Source organism: Myotis daubentonii, chromosome 2 (assembly GCF_963259705.1).
Source record: "Myotis daubentonii chromosome 2, mMyoDau2.1, whole genome shotgun sequence".
NCBI lineage: Eukaryota > Metazoa > Chordata > Mammalia > Chiroptera > Vespertilionidae > Myotis > Myotis daubentonii.
In genome coordinates, this window is record NC_081841.1 from 182,604,355 (window position 1) to 182,624,964 (window position 20,610).

Sequence of the window (20,610 nt, forward strand, 5' to 3'; positions counted from 1 at the left end):
GTGGGAGTTTTCTTTTTTGGTAATGTTGATTTGCTTATACAAAGATATGTGTTGATTATATATAATACATTTTGATATTACCCTACTTATTTTTAAAGGAAAATGATATAACCTTCTGTAATTATAATTTTAATAAATAACAAAGACAAAATTATATTTGAGGGCCCTACGTGACCTAACTCTTGGGATGCTATTATTCAAGGCAACTAAACTTTTAAGTTATGAACTAGAGGAGAATGTAATAAATATTCTTTATTGCCTTTTATTTTTCAGTGGGTTGAACATCAAAGTTCCACACTGGCTTTATAGCACTTTATGTAGCAAATAATAGAATATGTTTAAAGTAAAAAAAGTTTTAGAATTTGTACCAATTTCAATTTTAAATACAGCTTTAGCAAGTGTGCTAAGGTTTTAAATAATACATGGTGGTAAAATTAGCTCTTTAACTTTTTGCCACTCAAATTAAGAAATTGCCAGTTAAGAGATGTCTTTTCTGATATATAATTTGATTACCAGTTGCCATTTTGGGGCTATTTAAATGTGGGTAGAAGGTAGATTATGATTTTATTGCTTTTACAGCTGTCCCGTTAATTCTTTTCTAGTTTTAATAAACACTGCTTGTGAATTTCATAGAACTTCAGTTTATGTCCTAAAGTATGTTTTCAGAAAATAGAAAGCCAAGTATATTTTTTAAGTGCCCCAATTGACTTTCATTTAACATTAAGGTTTTCCTATATGAATGTGAATGCAAAGAAAATTTTTGTGTTTTACAAATACAGGAATAAAAGTACTCTGGGTTAGTTATAATGTTATCTTCTAAAACCTTACAAAGAGAATAATAACAGTGTGACTTTTTTAAGGGGATGAAGCCGTGCTTTCTCTTTTGATGTCACTATATAATAAAGCCATCATCATACCCTCATGTGGATATCCTAGACAAGAGGTTCTACATGTGGTCCCTTGATAATTGCCTAAATTAAAATATTAAAGGCCGAACAGCCGCTGAGTTGACCTTTTTCTGTCTTGCTGCAGACAGATGAGCTGCTGTTTATTAGGAAGGCTTCTTCCCACAGGTGAGGAGCTTCCGCTTCTCTCTTCCCACCCCTTTACAATGTTGGGCATCAAAGTCCTGCTGTTCTTGCAGCTTCGATTAAATTCTTCCATCTTCAAGACCCCTAGGACATGCTTGACAGTCTTAAGTATTTTGATTAGCTTTTAAATACTTCAGATTCCTAAACTTAGGCACCATAATTTAATAACTATTTCATCCTCAGCAACTGCTCATTTAAAAAGTTTTACATGGCTAACCTCTGTGCCTTATTGCTGATATCAAACTGGGAGATGAAAACAAGAATCAGCGATGTACTAACTTGTTGGCTGGTTAACAGCAATCAGGCTCTTCAAAAGAATTTTTTGAACTTGTACTTTTCCTCCCCACCCCCCATGAAAATCACAAAATCAGAACTCTAATTGGGGCTGTGTCCTTACAAAGCAAAGCCATGAAAAAAGCTGTGTAAACAGTAAAGTCTCAGGGGACTAACAGTAAGAGAAAAAAAGTGTTTTACAGTTGAGAGGGTGAGGCAAAAAAGGAAAGTGTTGCAGACATGAAAGGCTCAGAACCAGCTTTCCTGTGGGGCTGATGAGCTGAGCCCCCAAGTCCTGCTGCATGGCTTGAGTGGGGTCCTCACTGGAACTCTCAGACGCTGCAGTGAGGGCATCATTCATGCTATGCTTCAGTTGGAGACACCATCAAATAGCTACAAACGCATAGCAGGGTAGTGATGTAGAAATGCTTCTCTCCCCAACCCCTTTTTTCTTAGTTTCTTCATTTAGTGGGAAAACAAAAATATGTATGACTGAATATTGACAGACCAAGATAATTTGGTCTCTATATATTTCTATATTGTTGTTCTATTTTCCAGAAGCTAAATGTCGAGATTGAAATTATCCATCTGTTCCATGGAAATTAAACTTGTTGTTAGAAACATGTGTACAATATGAAGTTACTTTCATTTTTTTCTGTCTTCCAGGTCCGGGTTGACAGCGGTATCCAACCAGGAAGTGATATTAGCATTTACTATGATCCAATGATTTCCAAAGTTAGTTCAATTTTTAATGGCTTCTTTCAATTTTATTCTGAAGGGCAATAGACCTATTTAATTAAGAAGTTAGAAATTGGTTCTTTATCTGAATCAGTTCTGCTATAATTAAATAAGGACTTGTGTACTGATGGAAAAGTAAAAGCAGAACAGATTTTCTTTGAAGAGAGAAATTCAATATCATGTTAGTTTCCAACACCCCTTCTTCCCCCATCAACTCAAATCAAACTACTACCAGCCAATAACAGACTTATCTAACCAGTGACACCAACCCAGCCTATTGCAGTGAGAAGGAGTTAGGGTGTTTTCTGGCCATTCCTGAAAATTGCCTGCAATAAAACTAAAAATGGCAGGTGATGTCAAAGAGTTTGGGTGATAGGCTGTGTTTGTCAGAGTACTTTTTACCTTTTCTCTTCAATTTTTATAAATCACAAATTTTGTAGGTTTCACATAATTAAATTGTATGTAAAGTATAAGATTTCTTTTTTGCCTGCCTGTCTTTTAAATTGGACTTTCCGAAATAAATTAGCTCTACTTAAATCTTTAAATTTTTAAAATCTTCAGAATTTTAAGATCTTATAAAATGTAAAATTTTGACCACTGTTGTTAAAATTGTGGGTTTTATTGAGGAAATTCTATTTTTTCTAAACTTTTAGACTTGTATTAAAGAATGACTTCTTTATTATAAATCTTTCTCAAGATGTTTTTTCTCCCTATTTTGGGGGACTTTTAATGTAGTTGCAGTAAACAAACCATATTTTCCTTTTTTTTCACTTGTTTAAATAAACTTTAGGTATTTTGTTTGTTAGAGAAACGCTATTTAATAAAAAATACATTAAAATATTATAGATCAATTTATACGAATATAGTTTCATTTTAGATGAATGCATATCTGTTCAGAAAAGTGGCCTGCAAATGAATTTTCATACTGGCTATTAAAAATACTAAAAGGTACTAAATGTATTACATAAACTTGTTGAATGTTCTAAAATGCAAACTACAAATTGACTAATGTAATAACCAGAAAACTCTTTCATGAATAGTTAAAGTGCTATTTTACTGCTAATTTGTATAAGGTACATGTAAATAAGCACAAAATCATATAGGACAGTAAGTTTTTTAGTACAAGAACCCATTGCTTCTATATTATGTTATTTGTAAATATTAGCTATTCAAGGTTTCAAACTTGGAACCCACAGAAAAATAGGGAAAACCTCTTTCCTAATTTCCCACTATCCCAGTTGTTTCCTTTTGATTTCTTTCCTTTAAAAAAGTTTATGCTTATTTTTGTTTATCTCAAATAACTCTTTACTGTGTTAGTGAACTGTAGGAGAAAAGTCTGAAATAGCTTGATTCAAATATTCATTTATTTAGAAAAATCTTGATATACTTAATTTATATAGAACCACTGTGAAGTTTTGAAAGATAATATGGGATATTATGGGAAGTGAATTGTTCGATGGATTGGTCTATATATCTATATAAATCTTTTTGTTTGCTTGCTTTTAGCTAATCACATATGGTTCTGATAGAACTGAAGCACTGAAGAGAATGGAAGATGCATTGGATAATTATGTTATTCGAGGTAAAAGCAAACATTTTAGGTCCTGTTATCCCTGGAATTCTAGAAAAATAGCTTGAAGATTTACTAATTAGCAAATTTGATACAATATTTGTATAAGTGGAATAAAAAAAGCTTGAATTAATTAAACTGACATACTAATTAAGAATAAGTATTTCATTTTCTTTAGCAGTCCTATACCTTACATATATATCTTAAATCATAAGTTTCATTAAATAGCTTAATTTATGACCTTTCCTAGATGAACATAAAGTTTTTTATATGTAAAATGGTTCTTTATACTGAAGACTTCTGGTGGGTGCAGTTTGACAGCAGGTTTGTTATATTATTATTGTCTTTGGTTTTTTGAAGTATGAAACTTGAAAATGTGTGGAGATAGAAAATATTGTGGCCTACATTTGACTAACTTGAGAGTAGAAAGAAGAGCTCTTTGTTTCTATGAACTAGAGAAAATTATAGAATATTTTCTAGGAAATACAATTTTGTTACCTCATGTGCATACAGGATAGTTCTAATATCTAACAAAGTGAGAGTCTATAAGCCTTTAGGGTATGTAGTAATAACTGAATTAGGACCAGCCATTACACTTAAAGAATTAAAATAGAGTTACACTTACTCCCCTTAAGGAGTAAATTGCATTCTAAATGTTATTAGCAACTTTTCATTCGTAATCAAAAGATCATTTTACATTAGCTCAACATAAATTATCATCAGCTTCAGGATAATGGACTTCAACATCAAATTTAAAGTGTAAAATATAAGTTCACTTAGAATTATGACTGAATCATGTAGGAAAGACCATATGTAAACAATATTGAAAGCCCATTTTAGGTCCTTCTCAGTACTGTGTGTAGCATTATAAGCTTTCATTGCACTTTGTTCTATTGCTTCTCCAAAGCATTTATCATAACTAATTGAAGAATCAATTGTGTAATTAATTGCTAAGTGTTGGATTATCCCATAAGAATATTAGGTACATGAGGGCAGCGATGGTGTTTATCTTGTTTACTTATATATTACGGTACTAGTGCTTAGCAGTGTCTGACACATGATAACTGATGAATTCATATTTGTTGAATGAATTCATGAAAGACTGAGTGATAACTGTACCTATTTCAAGGAATTTCTAATAAACTTGGTGTGAAAAATACATAAAGATGAATATAATATAAATTGGTAAATGTCTTAATAGTGGAGTGAAAAAGTAGAGTGGGAATTCAAAGGTGCAGAGGGTATCTCTTTTCTCACCACCCCCTTTTGGTCCTTTGAAAGTCATGTGAGTACTGCATTAGGGCTCATAGGTGACTCTGTTGAGAGTACCTCACTATGTGATTCCTTCAAACAACACCCTAGAGTAGCAGCATTTTTTAATGGACTGGTAACTTACTGGCTAGGTGAAATAAAAGGATGGCACACACAGGCATCTTTGGAATGTGACTTGCTATTGTCTTGTGGAAAAACAACCTGGCGTTAGATGTTAAAATAAAAGTACATACCCTTTGACCTACTTGTTCATTTTTGGGAATCTTTCCTAGAGAGTTAAAAGACTGACTTGTGAGATGATGTTTATGGGGACATTTACAACAGCAGTTTGTAGTAGCCTAAATTCCGATTCACCAGTGTTGACTAAATGGATGAAGGATTGGGTAACTTACTGCGCACCTTCACTGTAAAATACTAAGTAACTATGATTTGAAGGCATGTCCATATGTGTTGTTAAAGTAAAAAAGCAATTTGAAGAGTAATGTTAGTGCAATCTCATATTAGTTAAACCACCTTCCCCTCCTAAAATAGGTTTCATTGTGTTTGGATGAGCATAAAGATGTGGTTGTGTACACATTACGACCTCTTCTAATCCTTGAGAAAACAGGTTTTCTGGATGCAGAGTGCTTAGGCTAAGAAGGTATTCCGAGGGGGCTGTACCCTTTACCAAAATGAACTCCTAATTCTCTTTCCTTTTCATTGGCCCTGCTGTCCTATGCTACCACTATCTATATCATGGACTGGCGCATAGCTTCCTGAATGGGTTCTCTATACCTGCTCTTTACCTGCACCAATCCATTCTTCAGTATGGACCGAATAAACTTTTTAAAATGAAAACCCAATTATCACTTCCCTACTAAAAACTGTTTAGTGTCTTCCTGTTGCCTTTCGTGTGGATGCCACAGTTTCATTTTTATCATTTTCTCTCATGCCCTCCTTCTTCCTGCTTCACTATTGTTTTTATTTCCTAGGATGTGCTGTTTTCTTTCCACCTGAGGATCTTCAAAATTAGGTTATTGTTAAGACAGCTATAGCTGTATAGCAAAGAGAATAAAAAACAATGACTTAAGAAAGATACAGTTTAAGTTCTTTCCCCTGTAATAATCTGGGAAGGATGTTGTCAGGGGCTGTTCAGGTGATTCTTATATTCACAGCAAATGGTTTTCATTTTGGGGTCCAAAGTGACTGTGTTTGTGCCCATCATCAGGCCTCAGCAGGAAGGTGGCAGGGGCAGTGGAGGTTATGTGCTCCCCTCCTTTTGGTGCTGAATCATAAGGTCATACATAGCTGCTAGGGAGGTGAGAAATGTAGTTGATATCAAGTGGCCATATTTAAGCTAGAAAGTAGTATTTCTTTTATTAGGGGAAGGAAGGGAGAATAGATATCGGTGCATGACTAGGGAAATAAATACATCTGCTCATTTGTGGAAACACATACACACAAGACAAGAACTAATAAGATGGTGTACCTACAGGAGATGGAGGAAGGATCTGCTGGAAATGATTGGGAAGCGTGAAACAAAATACATGGCATGAAGGGAGAGACTTCTTTGATTATACATTTTTGTATAATTCTGACTTTTAGATCTATAGTAATATTCAAAATAAGTAAAATCATTAATGTTCTAGGGAAAAAACTCAAGTGGAATACAAAGAGAAGCAAATGGACAGGAGTCTATGAATCATATACTTACGCTGAAGGAGAGAGAAAACAGCTAACCTAAAGAGCTTGTAGCAGTATTTTGATTGATAAGCTAAAGACAAAATATATGTAAATAAATATGAAATTCTAGTTAGGAGATTTTTTTTTCCTAGTTCATGGGTTAGTAGTTCTGAAACCAGTTTATGTCTATTCTGGGATTGAGGAAATAAAAACATTTTGGATAAGAAATGAAAAAGAATTCTTAGTTTTTGCCATAGATTGAAAAATAAGTATATAAATATATGTTATTGTATATGTTTATGTTTGTGAACATGCATGTGTGTATGCCAATATATAAATATATTCTCTAGCTCAGGGTTTCTCCATGTTGGCACTATTGACATCTTGGGGTAGACAATTCTTTGTTGTGGGGGCCTATCCTGTGCATCATAGGATATTTATCAACATTGTTGGCCGCTACTCACTAAATGGCAGTAGCGTCTCCTCAGTTATGACAACTAACATTTCCAGTCATTGCTATATGTGCCCTGGGGGACAAATTGCCCTTGATTGAGCACACCAGGCATCTAGATCTTGTTATCTAAATACCATCCTCCCATGAATGGAATCAGTACTCATTGATAACACGGCTGATTTCAGTAAGAGTATAAGATGAGCCTAAAATACCTTGTATAAGAAAGTAATTAAGTGTTCAAAAATGACATGGCAAAGATACAGGAGCCAGCTTTAAGAGGCTCCCACTGACCAATCGGGAAATTTCAGCAAGAAGATAAATAATGCTAGCAACTTATTAAAGTCCATGGAATAAAATAAGAGTCTAGGAGTTCTTATAGATATAAATAGTTGAGAATGATAATTGAGGGAGAAGGCACACTTCTTCCCTTACAGTAGAATTTTAACTAATAAGTGTAGAAAAACACTTGGCAAACACCACATTGTTTAGGTAAAAATCATTAGTGATGGATGCTAAAGTTAATGGGTGAAAATTAGCTAAGTATAATAGGAAAATAGTACCTTTAAAAATGGAAAAACCTAGCAACTTAGAATATCAAAATTAACATCATTGGTAATGAGACAGATCAACATCATGTGCCTCTTGATATGATGCACTGAAAAGAGCACATCATTTCTGCGACATTCTTTTAAAAAATGTATAATCAGGAGAAAACATCAGACAAACCAAATTGAAAGACAGAGTACAAAATAAATGGCTTGTACTCTTCAAAAGTGTCAAGGTCAAGGAACACAAAAGTGGATCAACTTATCTAGATCAAAGGAAACTAAGGACACATGACAACTAAATGCAATGTGTCATCCTGGATTAGTTTCTGGACCAGAAAAAATTGTTTTTTCTTTTGTAGTAAAGGTCATAAATGGGACAATTGGTGGAATTTGAATAAGGCCTTTAGATTAGGTAATGATGCTGTTATCAATGTTAATTTTCAGATTTGGTCATTGTACTGTGATTACATAAGAGATTTACTTTGGTTTTAGGAAATATACACTAAAGTATTTAGAGGTTAAATCCATATTGTCTGCAACCTGCCCTAAATGTTTCAGAATAAAACAAAAACAAAAAACAAAATACAAAAAAAAAAAAAAAAAAACTGTGTAGAGAAAAAGAGGGAAGGAGGAAAAATGAATGACAAAACAAATAAATGTGATAAGATGTTGTTAACATTTGGAGAATCTGGGAAAAGGATATAAGTAATTCTTTGTATCCTATTTTTGTGGAGGTTCTATAATTTTGAAATTATTCAAAATAAAACGTTTTAAAAATAGGCAAAGAGGAGTATACACCCTCCTCTCTCCAAAGTTAACATGTAAGGAATAAAAACAGATGCATTTGCAATTTGTAATTATATATCATTCATCTGACTAATTCTAAAGGAGAGAGGGGTTTAAAAAATATGTTATGAAGGACAGAAAAGGAAGGGCAATTTACTGTCTAGTTTGATAACTGCTTAGTTGTTTAATTATGTTCCCCCCACCCCAAGTTGATGGTGAGTTTTTGTTAAAATAAAGAATCTTTACAGCAAAAATAAATTAGTGAAAGTTAACTTCTGTGTCCCCATGCAATAAGCAGTGGCTTTGGCCTCTGTTTGATCCTGGCAGTGTGTGGAGCTAATGTCTGGCCAGTGTTTTGGAAGCAGCAGGTAGTCAGGAGAAGGCTGCTCCTAGGGGTCCCCCTCTGTGGCTGGCCATGATTTCCCATACAGATGGGACCTCGTGAACTTTGGCAGAGGTCATCCTCAATTCCCAGTCCAAAACTCAGAGTCATAATTTTTATGAGTATGTGATTAATAATATTGTTAAAATTATAGACTAAGTCTCAGAGAGTACCTCTACTGTCTGCTTATTGTTTGAACAAGGATCAGTTTAAGCGGGATTGTCTTTCCTGGGACATGGAAAGAAAGTAAATTAAGTATAAAATGGTAACTTTCAAATATGTGGGATATCTTTGAACAGTTCAGTGATTTTTTCCACTTACCTGATCCTTTGAGCTTTTAGGTATAAAATAATTTTGTTTTCATTCCCATTTGGTTTTAGAATTAATATATAGTAGTTTGGGGAGCAGTAAGGCATCTGGATTTTGGTCGTCCCTCTTAGCCAGTGTTTTACCTTATAGTTGTTAGGAAAGCAAAACACATAATGGTTTGATTTTGTATGGTAAGATGTAATATTTAATTTTTTAAAATTTATTGATTGATTTTAGAGAGGAAGTGGCAGGATGGGTGAGGGAGGGAGAGAGAAGAGAGAGAGAAACATTGATTTGTTCCACTTATTTATGTATTCATTGGTTGATTCTGGTTGATTCTTGTATGTACCCTGACCAGAGATCAAACCCACACTCTTGCGTATTTGGACGACACTCTAACTGAGCTAACCAGCCAGGGCAGTAATATGTAATATTTTATTCAGAGAATATTAAAGAGAAAATGTTTTTGCACATTAATTGTATTCCTGAAACATCATTTATCAAAAGAAAAGTATATATTTTCATGCTGTATTAACTATTCAAGTAGAAAGATTTTTTAGAAGTCCATGCTTCACTTTGTGTGCTTGAGTGGCTCTGTTCTTTGATATCCAAAATGTAAATTAATATTTGCTTTTAATTATATTGAGTTATGTTCTCTAAAACAAGCACTTTTTAAACTTTAAATCTGGAATAAAAATACAACATATCATTTATCCTATAAAATTTCATACATTTTAATTTTTTGGGTGTCATCAGTCACGAATTGATCACTGGACATCAGAAAATAATCTTATTTTTGTTCACATTATTATTAACTATTTCTGAAAGCTATGTTGTATTTTACTGAAGACAGAGTCTGATGTAATTTATTTTGGCATTGGGCACCCAGAGAGCAAGAAAATTTATACCAGTATTAGGCTGTAACAAGAAAGCCAGTAAAATTAAATATAAAGTGTATCAAGTGAGTTATATTATTTTTATTTAACTGGATGAGGTAAGGATAAAAATCCCGAGTTAGATTGCCTTTCTAAGTTGTTCATTACTTATGCAAAAAAGCTTATAAATAAAAACATTCTGAATTCTGTGCATGAGAACACCTTTTTTTTTCTTCTGTTAATCCTCACTTGAGGATATTTTTCTATTGATTTTTAGGGAGAGTGGAAGAGAGAGGTAAAGACAGAGGGAAACATCAATGTGAGAGAAATACATCGATTGGTTGCCTCTTGCATGAGCCCTGACCAGGGCCTGGTCTGGGAGGAGTCTGCAACCAAGGTACATGCCCTTGACCGAAATCGAACCCAGGACTCTGGTCTGTAGGCCAATGCTCTATCCACTGAGCCAGACCAGCTAGGGCAGAACACCATTTCTTAGAAATAAAAGTAAAACTATACCTTGATCTAACTTTCATCCTTTCCTGTAAATTATACATGAATAATTTTTTTCTTTTCTTTTTCTTTTTTGCTTTTCTCTGTTTCTCACTTTGTTTTGGATACATTTCCATGCATGTCTACCTCCATGACATCTGTATCCTTCTGTATGTACATTCTAATCTGCCCACTCTTCTGAACTCATCATTTAAACATCATCACTCTTATCTCATGGACATCTCAAATTTAACTTGCCTAAACTTTTCCTCTCAACCTGTCCCTTTTTTGTAAATGACATCTTCTATCATGTAGAGCCAGAAGTTTGGGTGCTGTGCTTAACTCATCTCCCCCACTCTTGACAGCCGCTAAGTCACCAAGCTCTGTCTGCATCCTGAATGTCTCTTAAATCTGGCCACTTTTCTTCATCTGTGTTGTCCACCTTCCAGCTGTGGGCTGAGGCTTTGCCATTTTTCAACCTGTCTCCTGCAATTGTCAGTTAATGGTTTCCCCCCATCTTTACTCTTGCCGCTCCCCAATCCCTTTTCCAGCAGCAACTTGAGTGATTCATGGAATGTATAACTAGTCATATCTGCCCTATTTAAACCATTCTGGTCACTCTCAAGGTCAAGTGAAATCCTTGTATTTTGTATGGCTATCAGACCCAGAATGCCCCTCTCTGACTTTTCAGGCACACAGTTCTTTTACTTTGCTCAGACGCTTTGGCCATGGGTCCTTTCAGCCTCTACTTAGAAATAGCTGTGGTATCCATTTGCTTTACAGCAATGAAAAGTCTTCCCTAATACTACCCTGTTTGTGGCCTTCTACATCTTTTTCTATTTTCTTTCCCAGCCAGGAAAATTAGTGTAAGTCAGAAATACTTTCCTTTTCCTGGAACTCCTGTCATTTCCTATGCATGTAAATCTCTCTGGCAAATTATCACTCTTTTTTTCATCAAAAGGGTTTTAGTTTGTCTGTAAAATATACAATGAAGGGGTTCATTTCCCTTCGATAGCCTGATCTCTTTCAAGGAATTTTTTATTTTTAAATTCTTGCTGCCTTTTTGTCTTTCTAAGCACCTAACATATGGCCTTTAGTTGCTCTTCATTTTTCTCTATCTAAATATCACCTATAAGATAGGAAGATGTCACGTTTTGCAATGATTTCTTAGGTTTATTGGTTTCACCAGAACTTTCTTATACCTTCTGATACTTTCCCAATAGATAAATAATTACAAAGGCCTTAGAAACATTAGTGATTGAATGTGGACTCAGTCATTGTCTACAGAACAAGGTCAGGATAACTGCATTTCTCCTGGGCGTGTGTTATAAAGATATTTATTAAATCATTGTCTGTATGTAATAACTTCTTCCATGGAGTATTTGTGTAGCTAAAAGGAATGATGTTAATATTTGAATTGTGGGACTTCCTCTAAGTATTTTAAAGAAGTTTGAAGAGATTGAAAATTGGATTTTATAAAATTTTATGCACATAGTATCTTCTGAGAACAGAGATGCTCAGAACTTTTCATATGATTATTGGTATGGTTTATTATAAAGAGATGCATAGAGAAATGCCTAGAAGTGTGTATTAGGTTGTTGACATTGATTGCCTTAGAGATAAGAAGTCATATTGTAAAGATACATCCTTCTTCCTAATACATACACATTAGGATATTGGGTAACCTTCTGTAACAAAGTTTCCTAAATACAGTGGTATGAAAGGGCAGGAATTTATTTACTTCCCATGTAACACTCTGGCTAGTTTATGCTGATGGGGCCAGTTAGTGTTCTGTGGTCATTCCGGGAGACACTGATGCTCACATGCACATTCCCATTCCCATCTTGCTTGCTCCGCTTTATCTACATCGACAAATCTGAGTTTGAGCCATATCAGGAGCTCACAGGAAGAGAGAAATAAAGCAAGTCCAAGCAAGCAATTCTTTTTTCAAGGAAGTGAGGCCAGATTTGGATACATCACTTTAACTTACAGTCCCTTATGTAGAAATTAGTTTGTCATGTCTAGGTATAAGGTAGATAGGTAAGTTCCATCTGTGTCTGGATGGTCTTTTGTTCAGCTAAGACTATTACTGTCAAAAACATGAAAAGCAAATTTTAGGGGAAACCAGCAGTTTGTCACAATATACTTACATATTTAAATTTTTTAATGTATTATTATTTTAATTTATATTATACTAAACTTTAGATAATTATCCAGTCTTTCTGGATCACAATTTTCTTTTTTTAATCCTCACCTAAGGATATTTTTCCCTTTTTAGATAGAGTAGAAGGGAGAAAGGGAGAGAGGGAGAGAGAAACAGTGATGTGAGAGAGAGACATTAATTGGTTGCCTCCTGCACATGCTCCAATCAAGGCTTGGGATCGAACCTGCAATCCAAATATGTACCCTTGACCAAGACTCTTCATTGCACTAACCACTGAGCACCTGCCAGGGCATCTTTTCTTTTTTTTTAAATCCTCACCCAAGGATATATTTTTATTGATTTTAGAGTGAGAGGAAGGAAAAGGGAGGGGGGGCATTTATGTGAGGGAAAAACGTTGATCATTTGCCTCCCGTACACATCCTGACTGGGGATTGAACCCACAACCTTTTGGTGCATGGGACAATGCTCCAACCAACTGAACCACCTGTCCAGGGCACAGTTTTCTTATTTTTTTTAATATATTTTATTGATTCTTTACAGAGAGGAAGGGAGGGAGACAGAGAACCAGAAACATCGATGAGAGAGAAACATCGATCAGCTGCCTCCTGCACACCTCCCACTGGGGATGTGCCCGCAACCCAGGTACATGCCCCTAACCGGAATCGAACCTGGGACCTCTCAGTCCGCAGGCTGACGCTCCATCCACTGAGCCAAACCGGTTTCGGCCAGTTTTCTTATTTTTAAGTCTCCTTTTTCCTTGTAATTTTTAAAAATTCTATCCCTGATTACTGAAAGTTCACTAAAAACAGGTTCTGTTAATAGCTTCCTCATTTTTCTTCCTGTGATATCTTATTGTGACATGAGTAGTAGGGGTAGAATAAATGTTGATAGATATACATGTTGATAGATGTAGATTAATTTGCTCAGAATATCAACATTGTTAAAACCTAATAGCTGATATTGGCAAACTTTTTTGGTAGAGAGCCAGAGATGCAGTATTTAGACTTTGTGGAGTACATGGTCTGTGTTGCAACTACTTGACTCCATTGTTGTAGCATGACAACAACCATATGTAAGCACTGCTGTATTCCAATAAAATTTTATTTACACAAATAGGTGGTAGGAGATTTGACCTGCAGGGAATAGTTTCTTGAGACCCTTCATTTTATGATTGCTATATCTTCAAGATAGAAATAGGTACCAATTTAGATCTGTGGAGCTTCATTCTTACAGAGTATGAAATTGGAAAGTAGGTAGGTAGATCACTGCTGGGGCTTAGGATGCAGTACTTCTATCTGATGTTTATTATATACTAGAGGCCCGGTGCACAAAAATTTGTGCAATGGGGGTGGGGGTGGGGGAGTCCCTCAGCCCGGCCTGTGCCCTCTCACAGTCTGGGACCCCTCGGGGGATGACCACCTGCTGGCTTAGGCCTGCTCCCTGGGGGGATTGGGCCTAAGCTGGCAATCAGACATCCCTCTGGCAGCCTGGCAGCCCTCAAGGGATGGCCACTTGCCAGCGGGGAGCAGACCTAAGCTAGAGTCGGACATCCTTAGCGCTGCTGAGGAGGCAGGAGAGGCTCCCACCACCACCACTGTACTGGCAGCCATCAGCCTGGCTTGTGGCTGAGCAGAGCTCCCCCATGTGGGAGCGCACTGACCACCAGAGGGCAGCTCCTGCATTGAGCGTCTGCCCCCTGGTGGTCAGTGTGTGTCATAGTGACCAGTCATTTCCAGTCTTTCTGCTGTTAGGGTCAGTTTGCATATTACCCTTTTACTATATAGGATAGAGGCCTGGTGCATGGGTGGGGGCTGGCTGGTTTGCCCTGAAGGGTGTCCCGGATCAGGGTGGGGGTCCCACTTAGGTGCCTGGCCAGCCTAGGTGAGGGGCTGATGGCTGTTTTCAGGCTGGCCACACCCCCTTTAGGTTCGGGGTCCCCACTGGGGTGCCTGGCCAGTCTGGGTGAGGGACTGAGGGCCATTTTCAGGCTGGCCGGCAACTGAAGCTCCCAGCCCGTCCTTTTTTTCTTTTTTCTTTTATTCTGGGGTTTATTTACCTTCTATAATTGAAACTTTGTTGCCGTCACTGGAGCTGAGAGCCGAGAGGCTCCTGCTTGCTCCAGCTCTGAGGCCACGGCCTGCTGAAAGCAGGTATCTTGGGTTTGTTTACCTTCTATAATTGAAACATTTTTGCTTTTGGAGCTCAGAGCCAGGCTGTAGCAGGCGGGGAACCTTGGCATCCATCATCACTGGAGGAAGCAAGCCTCCTGCTCGCTTCAGCTGCGTGGCTGCCAGCCTCCATCTTGATCGGGTTAATTTGCATATCTTGCTGATTAGCCAGTGGGAGGCGTAGCGAAGGTATGGTCAATTACCATGTTTGTCTATTATTAGATAGGATTGCCTTCTGCTCTACATTCTCATATCAAAGGATAATAATGAGCACTAAGATAATAATATACCTTCTTGAGTGGCAGACATTGCATTCAGCACTATCCTATTTGTAGTTCAATTATTATCACCATTTTACAAATGAGGAAACTGAAACTTTTGAGAGCTTACATAGCTTACCCAGAGGTGGACTTGGTACTTGAACTGGGGATATTCTTTGCTTACTTGATCATTGTAAAAGTGAAGGCTCAAGAAGACTTGAATAGCAGGATAAGATTCAGTCTTCCTAGATTTGTTTCACAGCATAATGGTACAGGTTAGAACTATACAAAAGCTGAAGGAAATGAACAAATCCCAGATTTGCTTCAACTTCAGCTTTATTATGTTTCAATTGCCCTGCTCTTCTTACGGAAGCCTGTTTTCCCTGGATTTGAAATGCCTCTTTTCAGTACCTTTCATTCCTACTTAACATCGTTGTAATCTATGTGACCAAGATCAAGTACTCTTTCCATAAAGTCTTTCTATATCATAAAACTCTCCCGATGCCATTCATGTCCCTCTTATAGCAGTTTATATTTGAACTTTACTTTGTAGTAGACATTGTGTATTAGGCTTAGATTTTCCTACTAAATCAGTTTTTCCTACTAGATCAGAAGCTTTTCTCCTCTTCTTCCTCCTCCTTTATTCTCCTTCTCTTCTTCCCTTGATATATAATAAACTTCTCATGTATATATCTGTGAAATCATCACAATTAAGATAGTGAACATTTCTTTCACCTCCAAAAGTTTTCTTTTGGTTTTTAAATGCCCATAGGAGTTACTTCATTTATTTTTTTCTTGCATAACTCAACAAGCTGATTTTATTTTATGTATTTACTTGAGGCCCGATGCATGAAATTCATGCAAGAGTAGGCCTTCCTTCCCCTGGCTGCCGGCACCAGCTTCCCTCTGGCTGCTGGCAGGTACCCGGGACCCGGGCTTCCCTTGCAGCCCTGGCTTCATCTGGAACGTCATCCAGAAGGACGTCTGGTCTAATGAGCATATTACATTTTTATTATTATTATGGATTTTTAACGTTAAATTTATTAGGGTGACATTGGTCGACATGATCATATAGGTTTCAGGTATGAGTTTCTGTGTTACAAGGTCTGTATATTGCACTGTGTGCCCAACACCCAAAGTCAGATCTTCTCCTGTGACCATATATTAGGACCTCCTTCTCCCCCAACCCCCTTTCCTCTGGCAACCACCACACTGTTGTGTTCATGGGTTTTAGTTTTATACCTCACATATGAGTGAAATCATATTATGGTTCTTAGCTTTTCCTGACTGATTTATTCCACTTAGCATAATATTCTCAAAGGTACATCCATGTTGTTGCAAATGGCAATATTTCATCCTTCCTTATGGCTGAGTAGTATTCCATTGTGCATATGTACCATAGTTTTTTATTCCAGTCCTCTATCGCTGGATGTATTGGTTACTGTGAGTAATGCTGCAATGAACATAGGGGTGCAGGTATCTTTGCAAATACATGATTTGGAGTTTTTTAGGTATATACCCAGGAGAGGGATTGCTGGGTCATATGGTAGCTCTATTCATAATTTTTTGAGGAATTGCCAGATTGCTTTCTATAGTGGTTGTAGCAGTCTACATTCCCACCAGCAGTGAATGAGGTTTCCCTTTATTCCATAACCTCTTCAACACTTGTTATTGCTTGTCTTGTATGGCCACTCACAGGTATGAGGTGGTATCTTGTAGTTTTGATTTGCATTTCCCTAATTGCTAGTGAGATTGAACATCTTTTCATATATCTATTGATTGTTCATATATCTTATTGAGAGAGGTGTAGATTCAAAGCAATCCTGAGGAAAAAAGAGAACGAAGCTGGAGGTATCACGCTGCCTGACTTCAAATTATACTGCATAGCTACAGTAATCAAAACAACATGGTATTGGCAGAGAAATAGACTGTATATCAATGGAACAGAATAAAGAGTCCAGCTATAAAACCACTTGTATATGGACAGATAATTTTTGTCATAGGAGCCAGAAACACAATGGAGTAAAGATAGTCTCTTCAATAAATGGTGCTGGGAAAATTGGAAAGCCACATGCAAAGGAATGAAACTAGATTACATTTTGTCCTCATGTACAAAAATCAATTCAAAATGAATCAAAGACATAAATATAAGATCTGAAACAAGAAGTTACATAGAAGAAAATATAGGTACCAAACTTATGGACCTTGGTCATAGAGAACATTTAATGAACTTGACCCCAAAGGCAAAGGAAGTAAAGGCAAAAATAAATGAATGGGATTAGATCAAACTAAAAAGCTTCTGCACAGCAAAAGAAACTGACAACAAAACAGAGAGGCAGCCAATCAGATGGGAGATGATATTTGCAAACAGTAGCTCCAGCAAAGCTTTAATATACAAAATATACAAAAGCTTTCTTAGAACCTTTGCAATCCATCTTCTCTCCAGTCCTGCCCCAGTGTAGCCACATGATCTGATTTCTGTCACTGTAAGCTGTTTTACATTTTCTGTAATTTTATATTAATACTAGAGGCCTGACCTGTGGGGATCGGGCCAGAACCGGCTCTCCGACATCTTCTGAGGGGTCCTGGATTGCGAGAGGGCGGTTTTCGGGTGACGCACCCTGGAATTGGGCTCACTCCTCTCTGGTTCCAGGTGCATCACTCAAGAACCGCAGCTGCCAAGTCACCACAACTTGGCAGCTCCTTTGTTGAATGTGTGCTCCATGGTGGTCATTGCGCATCATAGCTACCAGTCAGATGGTTGGACGGCTGCTTAGGCTTTTATATATATAAACTAGAGGCCTGGTGCACAAAAATTTGTGAACTTGGGGGGGGTTGGAGGGAGGGGTTCCTCAGCCTGGCCTGTGCCCTCTCGCAGTCTGGGACCCCTCGGGAGATAACGACCTGCTGGCTTAGGCCTGCTCCCGGGTGGCAGAGGGCAGGCCCAATCCCTAGGTGCAGCCCCTGGTCAGGCTCAGAGCAGGGCTGATTGGGGAGTTGGGGCGCCGCCCCCTGTCATGCACAGAGCAGGGCGGATCGGGAGGTTGCGATGCCACCTTCAGTCACGCTCAGGGTAGGGCCGATTGGGGGGTTGGAGCACCGTCCCCTGTCACACTCAAGGCAGGGTCGATGGGGAGGTTGCAGCGCCACCCCCTGTCATGCACAGAGCAGGGCCCATCAGGGGGGTTGGGGCTCTGTACCCTGTCACGCACAGAGCAGGGCCAATCAGGGGGTTGGGGCACTGCCCCCTGTCATGCACAGAGCGGGGCAGATCAGGGGGTTGGGCCGCCGCCCTCTATCACCCACCGAGCAGGGCCGATCAGGGGGTTGGGGCGCCGCCACTCTCACACTCAGGGCAGGGCTGATGGGGAAGTTATGGCTCTACCCCGTCACACACAGAGCAGGGCCTGTTGGGGGGGGGGGGGGTTGGGGCGCCGCAACCTGTCACATACAGAGCCGCGGGGCGATCAGGAGGTTGGGGAGGTCCCCCCTATCAGGCACAGAGGAGGGCTGATCAGGGGGTTGGGGTGCCTTCCCCTGTCACGAACAGAGCAGGGCGGATAGGGAGGTTGTGGCCCCGCCCCCTGTCACACACAGAGCCGCAGGGCGATCTGAGGCTTTGGGCGCTGCCCCCTGTCACACTGATCCTGGTGCCGGGAGGCCTCTCAGCTCCGCTGATCCTGGTGCTGGGAGGCCTCGCGGCTCCGCTGATCCCAGTGCTGGGAGGCATATTACCCTTTTACTATATAGGATAGAGGCCTGATGCATGGGTGGGGGCCGGCTGGTTTGCCCTGAAGGGTGTCCTGGATCAGGGTGGGGGTCCCCACTGGGGTGCCTGGCCAGCCTGGGTGAGTGGATGATGGCTGTTTGCAGCTGGTCACACACCCTTCAGGGTGGGGGTCCCCACTGGGGTGCCTGGCCAGTCTGGGTGAGGGGCTGAGGGCTGTTTTCAGGCTGGTAGGTGACTGAAGCTCCCAACTGCTCCTTTTTTTTTTTTTTAATTCTGGGCCAGTTTTAGCTCTGGCTCCAGCTCTGAGGCCTCTGCTGCTGAAAGCAGGTATCTGGTTTGTTTGGGTTCTATTACGAAACACTGTATCAACTCCAGCTCTGAGATCCCGGTGGGCTGAAAGGAGGTTTCTGGGGTTTTGTTTAGCTTCTGTATTTGTAACAGTGTTTCAAACCGCAAGCTCAGAGGCCGGCAAGGCAGGCGGGGAACGTTGGAGTCCTCCATCGCTGAAGCAAGCAAGCCTCATGTTAGTTTCAAGCTGCCTGGCTGCCGGCAACCATCTTGGCTGGCAGTTAATTTGCATATCTCGCTGATTAGCCAATGGGAAGGGTAGCGGGCGTACGCTAATTACCATGTTTCTCTTTTATTAGATAGGATGTTCATATGGTATGCATTATTTTTGGTTTTGTTGAATTCATAATAATTTTGAGATTCATCTTTGTACATATTAATGATTCATTTCTTTTTATTGCTGTGTAGAATTCCATTGTATGGACAATCCACATTTTAAAAATTCATTTACCTATTGATGGACATTTAGATAATTTCCAGTTTTTGGCTATTGTAAATCAAACTGTTAACCTTTGTTCATAAGTGTTTGTACAGGCATATGGTTTTATTTTAAGTTGGGTAGATACTTGAGAGTGAATATTTAACTTTTTAAGAAACTGCCAAATAGTTTCAAAGTGGATGTATCAACTTATATTCCCCACCCAAGGGTATGACAGATCATTTTTTTTTTTTTCACATCTTCACCATCACTTGCTATTATCTGTCTCTCAACCTTTAGCCACTTAAATTAGTGTTTGGTGATATCTTGTTGTGTTTCTTTTGCAATAGAGATGTTGAACTTTTTTTTTTCTTTTTTTGCTTACTGGCCTTTTGTATGTTTTGTGAAATGTCTGTTCAGATCTTTGCTTTTATTTTCATTTTGGTTTGTTTGTTAAGTTATTATTGTATTGTTAGCATTCTTTATATATTCCAGTTACAAGATTTTATCTGATATATGTGTTGCGAATATTTTATCTCTGTCTGTTGCTTGCCATTTCATTTTCTTAACTATATCCTTTGAAGAATAGACTTTTAAATTTTGACGAAATACAACTTGTTGATTATTTTCATAATTTATAGTTTTTGTGTACTAAGAATCTGTTGCCTATCTCATGCTAAGAGATTTTTCTCCTATATTTTCTTCTATGTTTTGCACTTTTAGGTTTTATTTTTAAGTTTGTGATTCAACTTGAGTTCATTTTTGTGTATGGTGTGAGTTAGCGTTGAGGCTATTTTCTTATTTCCTAAATGGATATCTCATTGTTCCACCCTTTATTGAAAAGACATTTATTTCCCCATTGAATTGACTTAGCAATTACCATCTTCTTAAATTTACATTTAGAGTTTTATTGCTACCTCAAGTTCAGATATTTTTTTGTTGTTACTTGAAGTGAATGAGATGATTAAATTTGCATTGTTCTTGCTAGATCATAGGAAAGTGGTGATAAATTTCTCCTGATAATAAGAATTAGATTTTTAACTGACTTATTGTTCTCCAGTTCAATCTGATCT

General features: G+C 38.2%; 1 protein-coding gene across 3 annotated transcripts in view; it reads left to right on the top strand.

Moving 5' to 3' along the window:
* The window catches only part of PCCA (propionyl-CoA carboxylase subunit alpha), a 382,460-nt gene that overhangs the window by 207,073 nt on the left and 154,777 nt on the right, over positions 1-20,610 (top strand). For all 3 annotated transcript variants that reach the window (XM_059685039.1, XM_059685040.1, XM_059685041.1), the window contains exons 15-16: positions 2,031-2,099; positions 3,609-3,684. In XM_059685039.1, the coding sequence (XP_059541022.1) occupies positions 2,031-2,099; positions 3,609-3,684 (145 nt within the window). The remainder of the gene's footprint in view (positions 1-2,030; positions 2,100-3,608; positions 3,685-20,610) is intronic.